Raw genomic sequence first — 18,655 nt, 5'->3', positions numbered from 1 at the left:
CAAGGACGTTTAGTGGTGCATGTGAAATCCTTCCTTTCCTTTTCTCTTCCCTTTTTCTTTTGTTTCTTCCAAGTGTGTGTGTGTGTGTGTGTGTGTTCTCTCTCTCTCTCTCTCTCTCTCTCTCTCTCTCTCTCTCTCTCTCTCTCTCTCTCTCTCTCTCTCATATAATTGGTATGGAAAGACCAATATTTCAATGACGCTCATGACTTGCTTGATGCTAATGACAAAACTTGGCTTTGGAGAACTATAAACGTGGCGTGGAAGGACCAATATTTCGCCCACGGATGACTGATTTATTTCCGCGGTACTTTGAGCTGATCAACCTCGACTATAATTAATCCCTCGACATTGACCACACCGACAGGGATCGAAGCCTTATATAATGATGCTGCTTTACATATGGACACGGTACTAGGCAGAGTTATGGACCAGAGTCATTGTGGAGCAAGGAGCAGCCATTGGAAATACCAGGGTCACTTACCTTGCTTGTTTTGGCCGATGATGTAGAAATTCTGGCGAAGTCGCGGGAGATTTTGGAGATGGCTGTCACGGCACTTCTTTGGTCCTTGGTGCTTCGGTATATATAGGCTATACGCACACTTAATTCAGTTACTTATCCACTGTGCACACTTATATACACGTACGTGGAGGCGATATCAAAGCCCTGATGTCGATCGTTGCCAAGACACGTGTAATAATTCCTGCGATGGTCTATTAGTAGCTTCAAAATAAGGTCAAACACGAGGTCAACACGGCAACACACAGGCCAGCGGCGCCCTCAGATCGGAGTCAGACCGGGCATGGCGCCGCAGCTATATTACAGGCGTGGCACTGCGGGGGGCGGCACTGTGGGGGTATATTATCATTATACACCTGAACACCTTTTGTCAGGCACAGCTAGGTGGCAGGAGAGCGCATGCCGGCCATTTACATCATATTGGCATGCATATATTCATGGCATTATATATCATTTGTTCATATTACACATGAACATTATGCCCGCAACTACTAAAATATTTATCTGGACACCCGGAGGATACTGGCAGGAGATGGCACACGTGTCCTCCTCTATCAATGTGTCCTCTCCAGCTGGGGCGACACGCTGGAAGAACAGGGACATACAGCCTTAATTATTGCAGGCATGCGAAGAGACAGCGGTGAAGTTGGTCAGGCTATATAGGTGCATGGCTGCCCCAATTAATGGCTGCACTTATATAGTTTTAACCGATATATCTCATTTCCCGCAAGTTCTCTGCCTTTTTCTTTTCCTATGAACAATTTACCTGTCACTGTATAAATAGTTCTTTATCTCTTAATATTGTCAGTTCTACGCATGTTAAATCTCGCCTATAGCTGTTTCCATTTCAAGTTATAAGTTGCAACATCTTCACTAACTCACCGGCGGCAGCTCAATTATAATGTTAAAGTGTAATATAGGGAGGAAAGAGATTAAGTAGAAGAGAGGAGGAGGAGGATAGAGCCAGATCAGCAGAGGAAGAAGAGGAAGATAGGGGGCGTGTTCACTATCAGACACACACACACACACACACTCCAAATCAACTGTGGCGTCCCATAAAACACTCCAGAAGAAGAAGAAGAAGGTGGTGGCAGGTGGCTGAAACACTGAAAAATAAGTGATATAGACCGAGGATTTAGAGGCCGTGGTCCCATGGCCTAACCAGCCCCCTAAATAGCTTAAAACATTGAAGAAGTGATATAGTTGTGGTTTAGTGTTCCTGGCTTTTCCTTCAGCCCTGACACTGCCCTTTAAGCCTTCAAGTGTACTTCGACCAACCTGGAGAAGAAGAAGAAGGTGGCAGGTGGACAACTGAACCATATGAGGCCTTACTTTTTTTTTTTTTTTCAGGAAGGGAGACAGTTCAAGGGCGTGGTGTCGTACGTGTTCCTGGCGCTCTTTCACCGCTAATACTTCCTCCCAAGCCTTCAAGTGTGCGGCGACCCTCCTGCAGAAGGTGGTGGCAGTTGACATTGACGTGGTGTAGTGTTCCTGGCGCCCCTTCAACCCAACACTGCCCTTTCCAAGCTTTCAAGTGTACGGCGACCCTCCTGCAGAAGACGAAGAAGGTGATAGCAGCCAACTAGCCCTTCTTAAACACTCCAGAAGAAGAAGAAGAAGGTGATATTGATGTGGTTCCTGGCGCTCCCTTCAGCCCTAACACTGCCCTTTAAGCCTCCTGCAGAAGTCTAGCCAACCCTACAGGGTCAGTTCGTACCCAAAGACTCCCTACAGGCTGAGCCCCTCGTCCAGGGACACACCAATACGTCACCATCAACCACAAGCAATCAAGTATAGAGGCTATGGCCTAACTAGCCCCTAAAACACTGAAGAAGTCGATGGTGTAGTCTTCCTGCCGTGCCGAGGAGAGTTAACGTTTGGAAATATGCTTCAGTTCAACAAGAGGTAATCTGCTTGGGTTTTAATATATATATTATCAAGAGGGAAAGTAGTTAGGATTCAGTAAATATATCAACTTAAGTTTAGGTGCCGATCGGAACAGTTAATTTAGTCTTCCTGTCGTGCCGAGGAGGGTTAACGCTTGGAAATATGCTGCAGTTCAACAAGAGGTAATCTGCTTGGACTTTAATCTATATGTTATCAAGAGGGAAAGCAGTTGAGATTCAGTATTTCTGTCGACTTGAGTTTAGGTGACGATCGTAACAGTAACCTAACCTAACCTAATCCTGTTGTGTATATTGACTTGAGTTTAGGTGACGATCGTAACAGTAACCTAACCTAACCTAATCCTGTTGTGTATATCGACTTGAGTTTAGGTGACGATCGTAACAGTAACCTAACCTAACCTAATCCTGTTGTGTATATCGACTTGAGTTTAGGTGATGATCATAACAGTAACCTAACCTAACCTAATCCTGTTGTGTATATCAACTTGAGTTTAGGTGACGATCGTAACAGTAACCTAACCTAACCTAATCCTGTTGTGTATATCGACTTGAGTTTAGGTGACGATCATAACAGTAACCTAACCTAACCTAACCTAATCCTGTTGTGTATATCAACTTGAGTTTAGGTGACGATCGTAACAGTAACCTTACCTAACCTAATCCTGTTGTGTATATCGACTTGAGTTTAGGTGACGATCGTAATAGTAACCTAACCTAACCTAATCCTGTTGTGTATATTGACTTGAGTTTAGGTGACGATCAGAACAGTTGCTTTAGTCTCCCTGTCGTGCTGAGGAGGGTTAACGCTTGGAAATATGCTGCAATTCAACAAGAAGTAATTTGCTTGGGCATTAATTTATATGTTATCAATAGGGGAAGCACTTGATTCAGTAAATATATCTTGACTCAAGTTTAGGTGCCGATCAGAACAGTTGCTTTGTTAGTTTAGCGCCCCTATACTATGCGGACTTTTTTGTTGCTCTTTTTGTTATATTGTCCTTGAGCTCTCTCCCATGCTGTAATAAAAAAAAGAAGGGCCTCATATGGTTCACCTGGTGAGGGAACGAGTTACTCTCTGCCCTCCTTGGAATCTGTGTGTGTAGGGCAAACTAACTGATATTCTAAAAACTTAACAATGGACTTTTCGTTTTAACTCAGAAATCTGCACCTGAGCCTTTAGAACACATGTCTTTCAGGTTCCAGGCTGGTGAGGGAACGAGTTACTCTCTGCCCACCTTGGAATCTGTGCGTGTAGGACAGACTAACTGATATTTTAAAAACTTAACAATGGACTTTTCGTTTTAGCTCAGAAATCTGCACCTGAGCCTTTAGAACACATGTCTTTCAGGTTCAAGACTGGTGAGGGAACAAGTTACTCTCTGCCCCCCTTGGAATTTGTGTATGTAGGGCAAACTAACCGATACACTATAAACTTAACTTCTCTCTTTGGCTCGGAACCTTTCCCCTGAGCCTATACAACACACATCTTTCCAGGTCCAAGGCTGGGCTGGCCATCATCAACGCCACAGATGTCGGGAAAATCTCTGGACTCGTTGGGCGGGTCTGCACTGCCATAGCCTCTGGCCGCTCTCAGGTAACACTAAGCAAAACATAATAAAAGAGACGGTTGCAGTAAAGTAAGATTAAGTAAGATGAAGAGCAATGGGTTGACTTTCACTTCTAACTTATCAATGTCAGCTAAAAAAAAAACTAATCTCATCACCTTCAAGGGACTAATTACTGTTGTCGTCCAGGTCTTTACAGAGGAGGAGGAGGAGAAGCTGAGTGCATCGCTGGGTCTGTCAAAGGAGCAGACCAAACACCTTGTCTCCACGGTCCAACACATCATGCACCAAGTGTGTATTATTATTATTATTATTATTATTATTGTTAGTAGTAGTAGTAATAGTAGAAGAAGTAATTTCCGTCCCTAAATATCGAAAAATCATTAAATCTTCTATATTTTAAAGTCAGATTTCTTTACCTCATGGCTACTCTCCCTCCAGCTTCATTTTTATCCCTTCCACAGCCTCTAGTCAGCCCAGGATGCATTAGTCTTTCCCTACAACTTCATGCTAACTTCTGTAGTACTTCCACATTCCTACATCTGCACCTCCAACAGATCCACTTCCAAACCTACATTATCCATAATATACTTAGGTTAGTAATCTCAGACTCCTCTGCCTCCCACATCAACTATTTCCAAAGGCTCAAAAGAATAATATGCAGAGATGTGTCATGCACTATTGTATCTGTTTAGTTATGCTGTAAATTTATCTATCTAAAGACTAATTGGGTCAAGGTTACATATAATGGCTAACTGTATATCCTTTTCTTTCAGGCAGCACAGGCTATGGTGCGCCCGGCAGCCCTCGGGGAACAGCTGAGGGGCGAGGGGGTGACGGAGGAGCGTGCCGAGGTCATCGTGCAGAACTGGAGCACCCACGCCAGGGCCATTGTGGACAGGCTGCGGCAGAACACCCTGGCGGACAAACAGGTGACCCAACCAATGCCTAACCTCCCTTAACCCGTCCGCTGCAATTGGCATGAATTTGGCCGTCACTGGTAGCCTGGTAACATATACTCCCAGGTCTTTCTCTGCCTCTGTGGTGGATAGTGAAGTGTTTCCCATGTGGTATTGGTATGCTGGATATCCCCTCCCAAGGTGCATGACTTTACATTTTTCTTCATTGAATTGTAGCAGCCACTTTTTGTTCCATTCCTGTAGCTTGGTGATGTCTTCTTGTAGGAAATCTGCAGTCATGGGGTTAGTATTAAACTCTATCATCAACAGAATTCATTATCACAACTATCAACTATTTTCTATGGCATTTTCTCACTCAGTATTATCCTGCAGCTGGGTGAGGTTGGCTGGTCACTGAACCTGGAGACGGCTTCATCCACCCAGGCACGGCAGGCTCGTCCAGTTGCCCACCTCCAATTAGGGCTTGAAAGGTAAGTCTGGCCCCCTCCCTTCCTCCTATCTCTTTCTCCCTTACCCATGTTTAAAAGGCTTTGTTTCTTACTGTTTAATCAATGACACACACACACACACTGATTAATTGTATCCTAGTCCATATGTCATTACTATCTCACTTCTTATTCTACCTCTCTCTGACTGGTGTTACTGTGCCCCATCCTGCCCCAGTAAAGGTTCTAATCTCTTCTCTCCACCTAGTTCTCTGTCTGGTATTAGTGTGCTCCATCCTGCTCTGGTAAAGGTTCTAATTTCATCTCCACCTGGTTCTGTCTGGTGTGAGTGTGCTTCACCCTGCCCTAGTAAAGGTTCTAATCTCATCTCTCCACTTAGTTCACTGCCTGGTGTGATCCATCCTGCCCCAGTAAAGGTTTTAATTTCATCTCTCCACCTGGTTCTCTGTCTGGTATTAGTGTGCTCCATCCTGCTCTGGTAAAAGTTCTAAACTCATCTCTCCACCTGGTTCTCTGTCTGGTGTTAGTGTGCTCCATCCTGCTCTGATAAAGGTTCTAATCTCAACTCTCCCCAATGCCTCCCCAAAGCACCTCAACACCTCAATCTCCTTACCCTCAGCACCTCCCCCCTGGACACCCCATCTCTACAAGTCTGTGGTTAACTCTAGTCTAATTTTCAGGGGCAGTGGAATGGAAGGTGGCAAGGAGTCAAAGGAGAAGGTCGTGGTGCAGTTTGACCAGGAGCAGCTGTTTGGTCTCTACTCCCAGCTTGAACAGATACAAGAACAGCTGGATGCCTTACGCTAGACCAGTATATGACTTGACGAACCTAGCAACCACTGTGATTTATCAGGGTATGTGTACGTATATATATGGGGAAACTGTACTTCTTTGTGGATGCCTTGCGCTAGACCAGTATATGACTTAACAAACCTAGCAAGCACTGATTTATTAGGGTATGTGTGTGTGTGTGTGTATATATATATAGGGAAAACTGTCCTTCTCTGTGGCATCAAGACAGCTGGATGCCTTATGTTAAACCAGTATATGACTTGACAAACATTGCAAGCACTGATTTATTAGGTTATGTGTGTATGTATTTATATGGGGAAACTGTATTTCTTTGTGGCATCAACATGTTTCCCTTTTTTCACATGAACTCTTACCTAACTTACTGCCTTCACTTCCTCTCTCTTCATTAATAGGTCTGTGTTATCTGGTTCTGCTAATTCATTCATGAGTTTATATATACTGTAATCATAGGTCTCCTCTCTCCCTCTCTCTACTTTTCTTTCTTTCTCCCAGTGTTAACAGCTGCCTCTGTGTGTGTGTGTATGTGTTCATAATCAATGTTGAAATGTATTTGCCAGGGAGAATATTGAGTTTGATTTATTATAAGGAAAAGCTATTTGATTGTATACATTTGATAATTAAAGAGAGATGAGATTGTATGGGCATTTTAATCCTCTCTGCCACTTATTAATATTGAGGATGTAAGATAAGGATATGGGAGTGAGTGAGTTGCCTCAAAGATTTTAAATGGTTCTTTCAGTCTTAAAAAGGTACTAGGAGGCAGCAGATTGAGCCCAGTGCAACACCTTCTTTTCTTTCTGCTTTTTCTGCTTACTATGAATAGGCAGTATTATAATATTAGGCTGGAAGACATAGGAATTATTATCTTATTAGGTAAAAGCACATGACAACCATATTACATTACATATATAGCTACATAGGAGGTATTATAATATTAACCTGAAACACATATAGGAGGTCTTATATATCATTAACCAAAACCACATATCACAACTATATTTACATTACTAATTTGAACACATATATAAAAACATTACATTATTAGCCTGAAACACAGATATTGGAAGTCTTGTAGCTATCATTAACCAAAACCACATATCACAACTATATTTACATTACTAATTTGAACACATGTATAAAAACATTACATTATTAGCCTGAAACACAGATATTGGAAGTCTTGTAACTATCATTAACCAAAACCACTTAGGCTATATCCAGGGCCCGTGAGAGGGGGGTGAAGCTGGTATCTTTACACCAGGGCCCGGTCTCAAAGGGGGCCCGGCCTCAAAGGGGGCCAGTCACCCGACCAGGAGGGAAAAAAATGGGAGAGTAAATGGAGAGAGAGAGAGCTGGATGGGCTCACTTCGCTCGCCAAATGGTAGGGGCCCAATGACACTCATAGTACCAGGGCCCAGTGATGGCTCTCCCTGGCCCTGGCTATATCACAACCATATTTACATTGCTAATTGAAGCATATAAGAAGAATTACAATATTAACCTGAAACACATATATAGAAAGTCTTATATTACCAAAAGTACATATTACAACTTATATATATACATTACTGATTGGAACATATATAAAAAGTACTACAAAATTAGCCTGAAACACACATATGGGAAGTCTTGTATCATTAATTAACCAAAACCACATATGTTACAACCATATTTACATTGCTAATTGAAGCATATAAGAAGAATTACAATATTAACCTGAAACACATATAGAAAGTCTTATATTACCAAAAGCACATATTACAACTATATCTACGTTACTAATTGGAACATACCTATAGGCTACATAAGAAGTATTTACAATGTTAGCCTTAAACATATAGGCCTATAGAAAGTTATATTTAAGTAGCTGCATAATATAGAATAATTAACATCCTTTTTATGAGCCTAGTTTGCCGTGAACATGACCCAGGCACAGGCACGAGGGGTCAAAGCCCGACCGTGACCTACATTCCATATCCCGGGGTCATGCGGAGGGGGCGGGGCTGGCCACAGTGCATGCATGACCTGACCTGCCAGATACTTCCTTTTCCTTTAATTTATCCTCAAGTAAGACAACCCAGACTCGCCTATCATGATCTACCCCGCCATGCCACTGAAAAAAAGACCATTGCAACGTGAGGCTTAGATATGGTAGACCAGTGACACATGACATGACACGGAGGCGAGAGAAAAGACGTGACAGGTAGGCTACAGGTATTCGAGAGGCTCATTAGTAACCGATACCAGCCTTCAGGAACCTCATTTAACCACTAACCCAACTAGAAATAACCCATAAGACCCCAAAACCCAGAGCCCAAGCCAAAAAAAAGCATTAATGACCCCGGAATGAGGGAATAATCGGGTATAACTGCAGGGTATGGTGAGATATGGGAACTAGCCAGTAATATCGGTACCGAAGATGGGAGTATTGGTTCCGGTACCGACAGAAGCTAGTGGTGCCTTGTCCAGGGGAATCCACAGACTTATATAGCTCATTTCTATGATTAATTTGCTCAGTTTTATGTTCTATTTTTTTTCTAACTGTATTCGAAGTTATTACGAAAGCGGTACTGAAACGTTGGTGCAGAGACTGGTACCGACATCACTGGTTTCGGTACCGACATGTGCTCAGGACTGTGACTGTGTAGACTAGACCTTCAAACGTGAGATTCTTCCACCTGTCAAGTCTCAAGGAGTACATTGATCTTACATAGCAGTATTCTGGAGCGAACCTAACAATATATGGGCCACAACACAAATTTATTAACACACATATATATAGCTGATCAACAAGGAATTCTGAGGAAGGGTCCAGCCACATTTGATACCAGGAGACTGATCATGCACTAGAAGGTTTTACAGCAACATTTCCATTAGATTTTCACAGCTCTTCAACGCCTACAGGACAAGCAGTATATTACGGGCGTGGCGTTATCAGGGCGGTGACTTGAAAACTCTACGGAAGCAGTCAGCCGCGTTTACATTACTCCGAGTCTGGGAAATAATTGATGTGAGAAGCGAAAATGTCTAATATAATATCGGCCATAGATACTAAGGCCCCGTTCACACTTCGCCGACTCTGGGCAACGACAACCCAGTGATTCGGGGCATTTTTTTTTTACATTCGAGGAAACAGCTCACGGACAAAAAAAAGGAAACAATAATGAAAAAAAAAAAGCCCGCTATTCACTGTTCCTACAAGGGTCAAGAGGAGTAGCCGAAAGAGAGGTCAGTTTCGGGAGGAGAGGTGTTCTGATACCCTCCTCTTGAAGGTCTTGGGTGTGAAATGTTCTTATCTCCTTTTCTATCTCGTTCTCTCCTCTTTCCTTATCTTCTCTATCTCTCATCTCTTATGTATGTATGTGAAAGAGTCGCACATGGGCAGAAAGAGGTCTAGAAACGATCGCTGGATGCTGAGTCGGCACAGTGTGAAGGGAGTAAGCCAATGTCAAAGACTTCGAGAATTCCTTGTGTAGTGTAGGCCTATTGTGTTCATGAGATCATGCAATTAGTAGGCCGATATTCACATTTAGTATTCACATATAAGTTAGTATATTTAGGTTACTAAGCCTCTAATCCAATGTCAAGGCCTTCGATAATTCATTGTGTAGTGTAGGCCTATTGTGTTCATGAGATCAATTATTTGGCCGATATTCACATTTAGTTTTCACACAAGTTAGTATATTTAGGTTAGTAAGCCTCAAATCCAATGTCAAAGCCTTCGATAAATCCTTGTGTAGTGTAGGCCTATACTGTGTTTATGAGATCAGTTAAATTAGTAGGCCGATATTCACATTTAGTATTCGCACATGTTAGTATATTTAGGTTAGTAAGCCTCTAATCCAATGTCAAAGCCTTCGAGAATTCCTTGTGTAGTGTAGGCCTATTGCATTCATGAGTTCAGTCCATGGCCGATATTCACATTTTTTTACTATTCACACATAAGTTAGTATATTTATGTCAATAAGCCTCTAAACCAATACTAAAGATTTCGAGAATTCCTTGTGAAGTGTTGGCCTATTGTGTTCATGAGTTCAGTTAATAGGCCTATTCAAATTAGTGTTCATATTAAGTTTGTATATTTAGGTTAGTAAGCCTTTAAATCAATGTCAAAGCCTTCGAGAACTCCTTGTGTATAGTATTTTGTGTTCATGTTTAGGTTAAGAAGTTTGAAAAAAACTATAGGCCTACGGGAAATCTCCTGTTCTATCTGCTGTTGCATCGAAAACCTTTGGATTGTAGGTAGAAGATTGCAATAGTTAATTGGATCGGGCGATTACAATTACAAAACCACTGTGAAATCAGCTCCTAAGACTTGGAGAGGGGCATTGACGCCTTTGATAATAATTAAATGCCTACGCAGAATCATGGGATATCGCTGGAGTGACCGTGTCAAACCGGCGACTATTCCGCATATTACTGGTATCGTTATCAGTGGTACCGTTATTACTGGTACCACAAACACTGGTTCCGGTACCGATACCCGCCCTGGCAGCCGACATCCCATCTCGAGGTCGATGAGATGCTGCCCAGTAATCAGCTGAGCGCCTGAGTGACCTGACCAACGTGACCTGACCTCCGTGACTTGGCACTCCTCGGCCCCCGCAGGCACCATGGCACGCCGGAGGATCGCCCTGGGCCTATTTATCTTGTGATGTGAGTGGTGAGTGCGGTGGTGTGGTAGTGGTGGTGGTGAGTTCTCGGTGGTGCGTGTGGTGAGGTCTCGGTGGTGATGTGGTGGTGAGGTCTCGGTGGTGCGTGTGGTGATGTGGTAGTGAGGTCTCGGTGATGTGGTGGTGTGGTCTCGGTGGTGTGTGTGGTGGTGAGGTCTCGGTGGTGCGTGTGGTGATGTGATGGTGAGGTCTCGGTGGTGATGTGGTGGTGAGGTCTCGGTGGTGATGTGGTGGTGAGGTCTCGGTGGTGTTGTGGTGGTGAGTGGTGATGACATGACGTGGTGTGTGATGTTACCGTTGTCAGCTAGGTCATCACCATTTCAGGCCTTTCCCAATGTCTTCCATCTCCTGTTTCCTATTTTCTTCTATCCTTTTCTATCATTCTCTTCTATCTTCCTTTTTCTCCTCTTCCCTATTCTCTTTTATCTCCTCTTCTATCTTCTCATCTCCTATCTATCTATCTATCTATCATGCAAGTATTACCCAGTCTATTACTCATTTGGAATCAGAAACATTAATCTATCTATCTATCTATCTCATTCAAGTATTACCCAGTCTATTACTCATTAGGAATAAGAAACATTAATCTATGTATCTATCTCTCTATCTATCTATCTATCTATCCATGACTCGATTAAGTAATTAGTGTAAGATTGTGATATATTTACTTATCTATGCAAACAACTAACACTGGGAGACTGGAAGCCCATATTATTATCAAACATATATTATATTATTAAACTCTCATATTACTACACGTATCGACACTCCCGTTCGCCCGTTTTAAAAGCCTCTTGTAGAAGTTGCTATACGGGAATGTCATAGGATGTTTTGCGATGCCGTTGGTAGTGTGACCTGACCTCTGCATCTTGAACAGGAAAACCACCCATGAAAATCCGGTTAACCCATCAGCTGTGATTGGCACGGATTTCACCTTTACAGGTTGCTTGGTAACATTATACTCCCATGTCTTTCTCTGCCTCTGTGGTGGATAGTGGAGTGTTTCCCATGTGGTATTGGTATGCTGGATATCCCCTCCCAAGGTGCATGACTTTACATTCTTCTTCATTGTATTGTACCAGCCACTTTTTGTTTCATTCCTGTAGCTTGGTGATGTTTTGTGATTCTGGGGATAGATTGACCCAACTTTGCACCTTGAAGGGGAAAACCACCCATGGAAACCCTGTCAGTCTTCTCTTTGGCCTTGGGAAACAGTTATAATAGGAGCCTGGTGGGGTAGGAAGCCAAGGTGTACAGGGTGAGATGCCAGAGGATTGGAGAAAGGCTATCATTGTGCTGCTGTACAAAGGGAAAGGAAACGGAGGTGATTGTAATAGTCACAGGGGAATAAGTCTACCCGGTGTGGCAGGAAAAGTGTATGGAAGGGTTCTAAATGCGAGGATGAAGAAAATAACTGAGAAAAGTGTAGGTGATGGACTAGCGGGTATTAGGAAAGGGAGGGGTTGTGTAGATCAAATATTTGCACTGAAAATACCACATGTTTTTATTTTTTGCATCGCCTAGTCTTAAAAAAATATTTAGGTGACAGTATTTTGATTTAAGCTTGTTAAAGTATACTTCTTTATGTGGACCAATGGGAATTTTGTAACTTTCACTGTACTGTAAATTTGCACCTTTTGGTCAATAAACTAACTAGCTATTCCTATAAATATACTAAGTCATGCACAAATTCATGCACACATATATGACTTTTTTACATGTATAGAAACAGGCCTGCCACACCATCTACAGCCAGTCAGTTAGTCTGTCACCCAGCACCTAATGGGATAAGGGTTGGCTATAGGGCTTCCTCCAGGGGCTTCACCTGAGAGAGAGAGAGAGAGAGAGAGAGAGAGAGAGAGAGAGAGAGAGAGAGAGAGAGAGAGAGAGAGAATATATGACAGACAGAATAAAGGAGAGAAAAGAGATGGAAGAAAATATGGAAAGAAATAAAGTCCAGAGAGAGAGAGAGAGAGAGAGAGAGAGAGAGAGAGAGAGAATATATGATGGACAGAATAAGAAAAGAGATAGAAGAAAATATGAAAGAAATGAAGTCCAGAGAGAGAGAGAGAGAAGCCAGATATGGAATGTCAAAAAAGAAAAGACTTGTGTGTATCTAGCAAAACCTTAAGAGGCATATTATGTACTAGGGTGTTTGGGAGGTCTTGTGAGGCAGTCATAGGTTTAGCCAAACATGTATGGTATATATATATAGTATGATGCAACTATGTTTTGATAATCATTTTCCTCCTTCAATTAGCTTATCCTCTCAGCCCTTCCCTCCTCTTTACCAGTACGATCTCTAATCATAGCGTGGGTGAGGTGACTAGTTGAAAATTACCTCACTATTATATTACTTCTACTACTACTACTACTACTACTCTTACTACTACCACTACTACTACTACTACTACTACTACTACTCTTACTACTACTACTACTACTTCTACTACTACTACTACTACTACTACTACTACTACTACTACTACTACTTCCACTACTACTAATACCACCTGCATTTCCTACAGGGTGAGAGAGTGGGAGGCAGTTAGACAGGGACACTGAAGGCCCAACACCACCACCAGCACCACCTCCAGCAGCACCGCCACCATGCTGTCGATGTGCGGTCTGCTGTGCTCCGTTCTGCGAGGATGGCGCCACAACCAGGCCGTCATTTTAATGGCCCGAGCGCTGTCCCAGACCAACTCGTCCATCTTAGTACAGGACTTGACCGCTGGGTCGGGCTCGGGGACTGGCCAGGGGGGGGCCGTGTCCGCGTTCTGTGTGGCCGAGGGCGAGAGGGGACTGTCGCAACTCTTGTGGTGTGATAATAACAAGCAGGCGATCATTGTGTCCCCCAGGGTGAGTTTTGACCAGTGGGTAGTTCCTAATTTTTTTCATATTTTTTTTATTCTTGTTCTTGTTCTTTTTTTCCACTATTTTTTTCTTGTTTTGTTTGTGTGTTCTACTTCTGTTTTTCCTTATGCTTTGTTTTTTTCTTCCTTTTCTTCTTCTCATTCTTCTTCTTCTTCTTCTTTTTTCACATAGTTTCCTTCTTCTAATTATTTTTCTTCTCCTTTTAATTCTTCTTCTACTTCTTTTTTTCACATAGTTTCCTTCTTCTAATTATTTTTCTTCTCCTTTTAATTCTACTTCTTCTAATCCCTTCCTCTGAGAACCAATTTGTCTTCAGTAATCAGGAACACAATAACGAATAATAATAATAATAATAATAATAATAATAATAATAATAATAAGTGAGTTAACAGGTGTATGGGTGTTGACATATGCTTTAACCTCAGCAACACCAATGAGGTCAAAACTGAAGGCGACCAACACATGCTTCCTCCTCCTTCCATAGCAATGCGTCGACCTCCAGCGCTGGACTCTCTTCCTCTCCACCGGCACCCCCAACCGCCCCCACCGCCCTGGCAGCAACGGCACCACCACAGCGGGCAGGGCGGAGGAGGACGGAGTAGGTGTGGGGGAGGGCGCCGCCGCCACCATCACCGTGCTACTGGAGGCCACGTACAGGGAGAGAGACGAGGAGGTGCAGCCGGAGTATCATGTCATGGTAAGTGTGATGTCTGGGCATTTATGAAGCATGTGATTGTCTTTTTATGCTTATTCAAGGTTAACCCGGTAGCAGCGACGGGCCAAATTTGAGGCTTTACCGTGTAGCAGCGACGGGCCAAATTTGTGGCTTTACCGTATAGCAGCGACGGGCCAAATTTGTGGCTTTACCGTGTAGCAGCGACGGGCCAAATTTGTGGCTTTACCGTGTAGCAGTGATGGGCCAAATTTGTGTCTTTACCGTGTAGCAGGCCAAATTTGTGGCTTTACCGTAGCAGCGACGGGCCAAATTTGTGGCTTTACCGTATAGCAGCGACAATAAATTTGTGGCTTTACCGTGTAGCAGCGACGGGCCAAATTTGTGGCTTTACCGTGTAGCAGCGACGGGCCAAATTTGTGCCATGATATAAAACCCCCAAAATAGATGATGCATAATCTGATCACAAATGCTTTGATATATATTATGAAATGGTTTGTGTGAGGGGTGATTTTTTCTCATTTTTCTCGCATAGAGGGACCATTAAGAAACATGATCCCCGCTGCTACTGGGTTAATAGTGAAGACATGGCATCCAAGTTCCTTCTGATCTGTTGTTGTGTTATGTCCGGAAGTTTCCGAAGCATGTGATAGTTTTTTGTGCTTGTTTTGAGGCTAGCAATGAAAATATATCATCCTAGTTCCTTCTGGTCTGTTGTTACGTTATGCACAGAAATTTATGAATTGCATGATCATCTTTTGTGCTTGTTCAAGGTTAGCAGACATAACAGAAGACATGACATCCTAATCCCTGGTTCTGTATAAAGCATTAACCCTTCTAGCCATCTGATCTGTTGTTATGTTATGTGTGAAGGTTATCAAATTACATGAGGCCACTGACCACTTCTCTCCCCCTCTTTGCCCTTAAATAATAACTAGATTCTCCCTCCTTCCTTCAACAATAACAAACTTAACATTGTTCCCATGTCTTCCCTTTAAACAATAACTAACTTGCCATTCTCTTTATGTTGGCAGGTGGAACAGCTCTGCCATTTTTATAATCTTTTTAGTCCACATTTAGCTTGTTTTCCCTTCCCTTCCCCTCCCTTCCCTTCCATCCTTCAATAATATCTAACATACCAATGTCTTCCCTTCAATAAGCAACTTCCCATTGTCAGGTGGAAGAGCTCTCAGTCATTTTATAATCTCTTTTTAGGGCACATTTAGCTTATTTTTTCCTTCCCTTCCCTTCCATCCTTCAATAATATCTAACTTATCATTGCCTTCCCTTCAATAATAAACCTCCCTTTGTCTCTATGGGTCGTATTTTAAAACATACCATCGCCCAAGTTCACATATTTGACAGGCTTTCATAGGAGTTGTGGGCATTTCCAGGGGTAGTTTCATGACCCTGATGGTAGTTTGACCCCTCCTCTGTAGCTTGAACCTAAAAAAACACTCATTAGAACCCAATTGACCCCCTCTGTGACCTTTAGAAATAGCTGATGTGGCCTATGTCTTCCCAGGTGGAGCAGCTCTCTCAACCCTATGCATGGAAAGCTCGCGATGTGTTTGGGGTGATCGTGACCACCACCCCGCCCCAGCTGCTTGCCATGATCCAGGCCTTCTTCAACAACGCCCTTCACATCGATGACGACTTCCTCATCAAGAAGATCATAAGTGAGGGAGGGAGAGAGAGAGAGAGAGAGAGAGAGAGAGAGAGCGAGCTGTTTCAAGGGGTCTTTCTTAGCTTTCTTGATTCAATTTATTTTTATCTTCATTCTCATTTTCTCTCATTTTTTTCAGCTTCCTTCAAGTATTCTTTCACTTTGTCTTTCTTTCTTTATTCTGTTTTGGAGAGAGAAAGGAAGGAAGGGAGGGAGCTGTTTCAAGGGTCTTTCTTAACTTTCTTGATTCAGTTTGTTTTTATCTTCATTCTCATTTTCTCTCATCATTTTTTTCAGCTTCCTTCAAGTATTCTTTCTCTCTTGTCTTTCTTTCTTTATTCAGTTTTGGAGAGAGAGAGAGGAAGGGAGGGAGCTATTTCAAGTATCTTTCTTAGCTATGATTATTCTGGTTAACATATTCTTCTATTCTTCTTGTACAACATCCACACTGTCCCTCTACCACACGACAACCGACTTTCACCACCTATGTCTTTACTTTCCAGCCATAGAGGTGGTGGGTGAACCTGCAAGCCTTGCCGACCCCCTCAGCATCCCGGAGTGCTCCACACCGGGCCACTGGTCAGTCGGCCCTGGTGCTCTCACACAGCTGGAGTTAGCCCGCAGTCTGTCCCCTTCAGGAGCTCAGGGTATGAATGGGCACTGGGTACAGGGTTACTAGAGGTACAGAGAAAGGTTATATATAGGTTTTTAAATGCAAGAGAGAGAGAGAGAGAGAGAGAGAGAGAGAGAGAGAGAGAGAGAGAGAGAGAGAGAGAGAGAGAAGGGAAGGGAAGGGAAGGGAAGGGAAGAGAAGAGAAGAGAAGAGAAGAGAAGAGAAGAGAAGAAAAGAGAGAGAGAGAGAGAGAGAGAGAGAGAGAGAGAGAGAGAGAGAGAGAGAGAGAGAGAAGACAAGACTTAATTTGCTAATGTGCTATGCCTAAGTACCCTCATTAGTGCATGTCTAAAGAACTATATATATTCCTTTGCATTCTCTCATTGTGTTCAAATTAGTAAGTTTTTTCCAGTATATATGTGTTAAGAACCTAAGCAATTTATGTATTATTTTTATTATTTGAGGCATGAATTCTTCTTCCTATGCATTCACTTTTGCCTGAAAAAATATTATATGGTTGTTCTGGGCATTCATAGATCAAATATTTTTCTGCTTTACTTCTGAGCATAAAACCATCAACTATATTATTTTGGTTTAAAGTTTTATGTTAAGTCTCAATTTATTTCCAAGTCAGTTTCTAATATTTTTTTATCTCTCATTTCATTCACTTTTTAATTTTATTTCTACTGGTGTTTCTTTATGTATTTCTGCACCCTGTTTAAAGAGAGCACTTGTATTTATTTATATTATTGATTTTCTTGCATTTTTTCTCATTTTTTCTCCTCATTTCCTTATCATTTCTGCACCCTGTTTTAGGAGAGCACTTGTATTTATTTATATTATTGATTTTCTTGCATTTTTTCTCATTTTTTCTCTTCATTTCCTTATTATTTCTGCACCCTGTTTTAGGAGAGCACTTGTATTTATTTATATTATTGACTTCCTTACATTTTTTCTCATTTTTTCTCTTCATTTCCTTATTATTTCTGCACCCTGTTTTAGGAGAGCACTTGTATTTATTTATATTATTGACTTCCTTGCATTTTTTTCTCATTTTTTCTCTACATTTCTTTATTATTTTTGCACCTTGTTTTAGGAGAGCACTTGTATTTATTTATATTATTGATTTTCTTGCATTTTTTCTCATTTTTTCGCTACGTTTCATTATTTTCTGTTTTCTCATTCTTTCTTTTTTTCATCATCTCTCTTTCACTTCTTCTTTTCTTCTTCCCCTTTTCTTTCCTCTCCTAAATCCCTCATTCTTTATTTATGTTCCTCCTTCAGTCATAATTCCTCCTCTCTCTCTCTTTCCTCTTCCTCCTCCGTTTATTTATTTATTTTTTGTTTCTTCTGCTTCTGGTCATTCTCCTTCCCTTCCTTCACTTCCCCATCATCATCAGTTTTACCTCTTTTCCTTTCCTATCTTCCTTTTCCTCTTTCTGCATATGTATTTATTCTCTCTCCCTTCCTTCCTTCATTCCCTCCTCCTCCTCCTTCTCCTCTTACTTCTTCATCCCTTGCCCAGTCTTGCCAATGTCCAGTGCTAGCTCTTTCTCTCCCCTCTTTCCTCTCATCCTTCCGTTCCTTTCCCTTCCTTCCCTCATCGGTACTCCTCTTCCCCTTCCTTCACTCTATCATGTCCTTACTCCTTCATGCCTTGCTCAGTCTTGCCAATGCACTGTGCTAGCTATGTCTCTCCTTCCTTTCCCCTCCTCTTCCTTCCTTCCTCAGTACTCCTTCTCTTCCCCTTCCTTCACTCACTCATGCCTATACTCCTTCATGCCTTGCTCAGTCTTGCCTTGCCCACGCCCTGTGCTAGCCCAGCCTCTGAGGGCAGTGTTGTGTTGTTTATGTTGCATCTCACTCACTATACGGGCGGCCCAGACTGGGTGGGCAGCTCAGACTGGTCGGGCGGGCGCCAGGCCTCCCTCAACGCCTGAGCCTGGAGCGAGGGGGGCGGGAGGCACTATAGTAAGTTGTTTTTG

The 18,655-nt window shown here is 42.5% G+C and overlaps 2 protein-coding genes and 1 long non-coding RNA gene across 12 annotated transcripts in view; all 3 read left to right on the top strand.

The window, feature by feature from the left end:
• The first annotated feature begins 1,446 nt into the window (after positions 1 to 1,446).
• LOC126997711 (COMM domain-containing protein 10-like) lies at positions 1,447 to 6,804 on the top strand. 5 transcript variants are annotated; one of them, XM_050858950.1, is made up of 7 exons: positions 1,447 to 1,601; positions 1,868 to 2,422; positions 3,919 to 4,018; positions 4,179 to 4,280; positions 4,766 to 4,921; positions 5,282 to 5,379; positions 6,036 to 6,804. In XM_050858950.1, the coding sequence occupies exons 2-7, from the start codon at positions 2,403 to 2,405 to the stop codon at positions 6,160 to 6,162; spliced, it is 603 nt and encodes a 200-aa protein (XP_050714907.1). In that variant the 5' UTR covers positions 1,447 to 1,601; positions 1,868 to 2,402; the 3' UTR covers positions 6,163 to 6,804. The 5 variants fall into 5 exon arrangements, with proteins under 5 accessions (XP_050714907.1, XP_050714909.1, XP_050714910.1 ...); XM_050858952.1 differs by having other exon boundaries at positions 1,454 to 1,601; positions 1,872 to 2,422; XM_050858953.1 differs by having other exon boundaries at positions 1,480 to 1,611.
• Positions 2,720 to 3,889, top strand: LOC126997712 (uncharacterized). Its single transcript, XR_007752297.1, has 3 exons — positions 2,720 to 2,856; positions 2,920 to 3,620; positions 3,773 to 3,889. It is a non-coding gene; the product is annotated as an uncharacterized LOC126997712 (long non-coding RNA).
• Positions 6,805 to 10,657: 3,853 nt separating the features above from the next.
• Positions 10,658 to 18,655, top strand: part of LOC126997705 (mucin-5AC-like) — a 31,539-nt gene continuing 23,541 nt past the window's right edge. For 5 of the 6 annotated variants that reach the window (XM_050858946.1, XM_050858945.1, XM_050858944.1 and 2 more), the window contains exons 1-5: positions 10,658 to 10,824; positions 13,370 to 13,703; positions 14,203 to 14,415; positions 15,917 to 16,070; positions 16,561 to 16,704. In XM_050858946.1, coding sequence (XP_050714903.1) covers positions 13,452 to 13,703; positions 14,203 to 14,415; positions 15,917 to 16,070; positions 16,561 to 16,704 — 763 coding nt within the window. In that variant the 5' untranslated portion in view covers positions 10,658 to 10,824; positions 13,370 to 13,451. Of the gene's footprint in view, positions 10,832 to 13,369; positions 13,704 to 14,202; positions 14,416 to 15,916; positions 16,071 to 16,560; positions 16,705 to 18,655 lie in introns of all 6 variants that reach the window. The other variant, XM_050858942.1, reaches the window with a different exon arrangement.

This window comes from Eriocheir sinensis, chromosome 12 (assembly GCF_024679095.1).
Source record: "Eriocheir sinensis breed Jianghai 21 chromosome 12, ASM2467909v1, whole genome shotgun sequence".
NCBI classification, from domain to species: Eukaryota; Metazoa; Arthropoda; class Malacostraca; order Decapoda; family Varunidae; genus Eriocheir; species Eriocheir sinensis.
Note: the sequence above shows the minus strand (reverse complement) of the source record. Positions and strands in the feature narration are given on the sequence as shown.

What these genes read in the sequence shown, in the direction of transcription:
- LOC126997711 (XM_050858950.1), top strand. Translation starts at nt 2,403, where the DNA reads ATGCTTCAGTTCAACAAGAG. An exon ending in ATGCTTCAGTTCAACAAGAG is followed by an intron (nt 2,423 to 3,918) that starts GTAATCTGCTTG and finishes ACATCTTTCCAG; the next exon opens with GTCCAAGGCTGGGCTGGCCA. An exon ending in ACACCCTGGCGGACAAACAG is followed by an intron (nt 4,922 to 5,281) that starts GTGACCCAACCA and finishes ATTATCCTGCAG; the next exon opens with CTGGGTGAGGTTGGCTGGTC.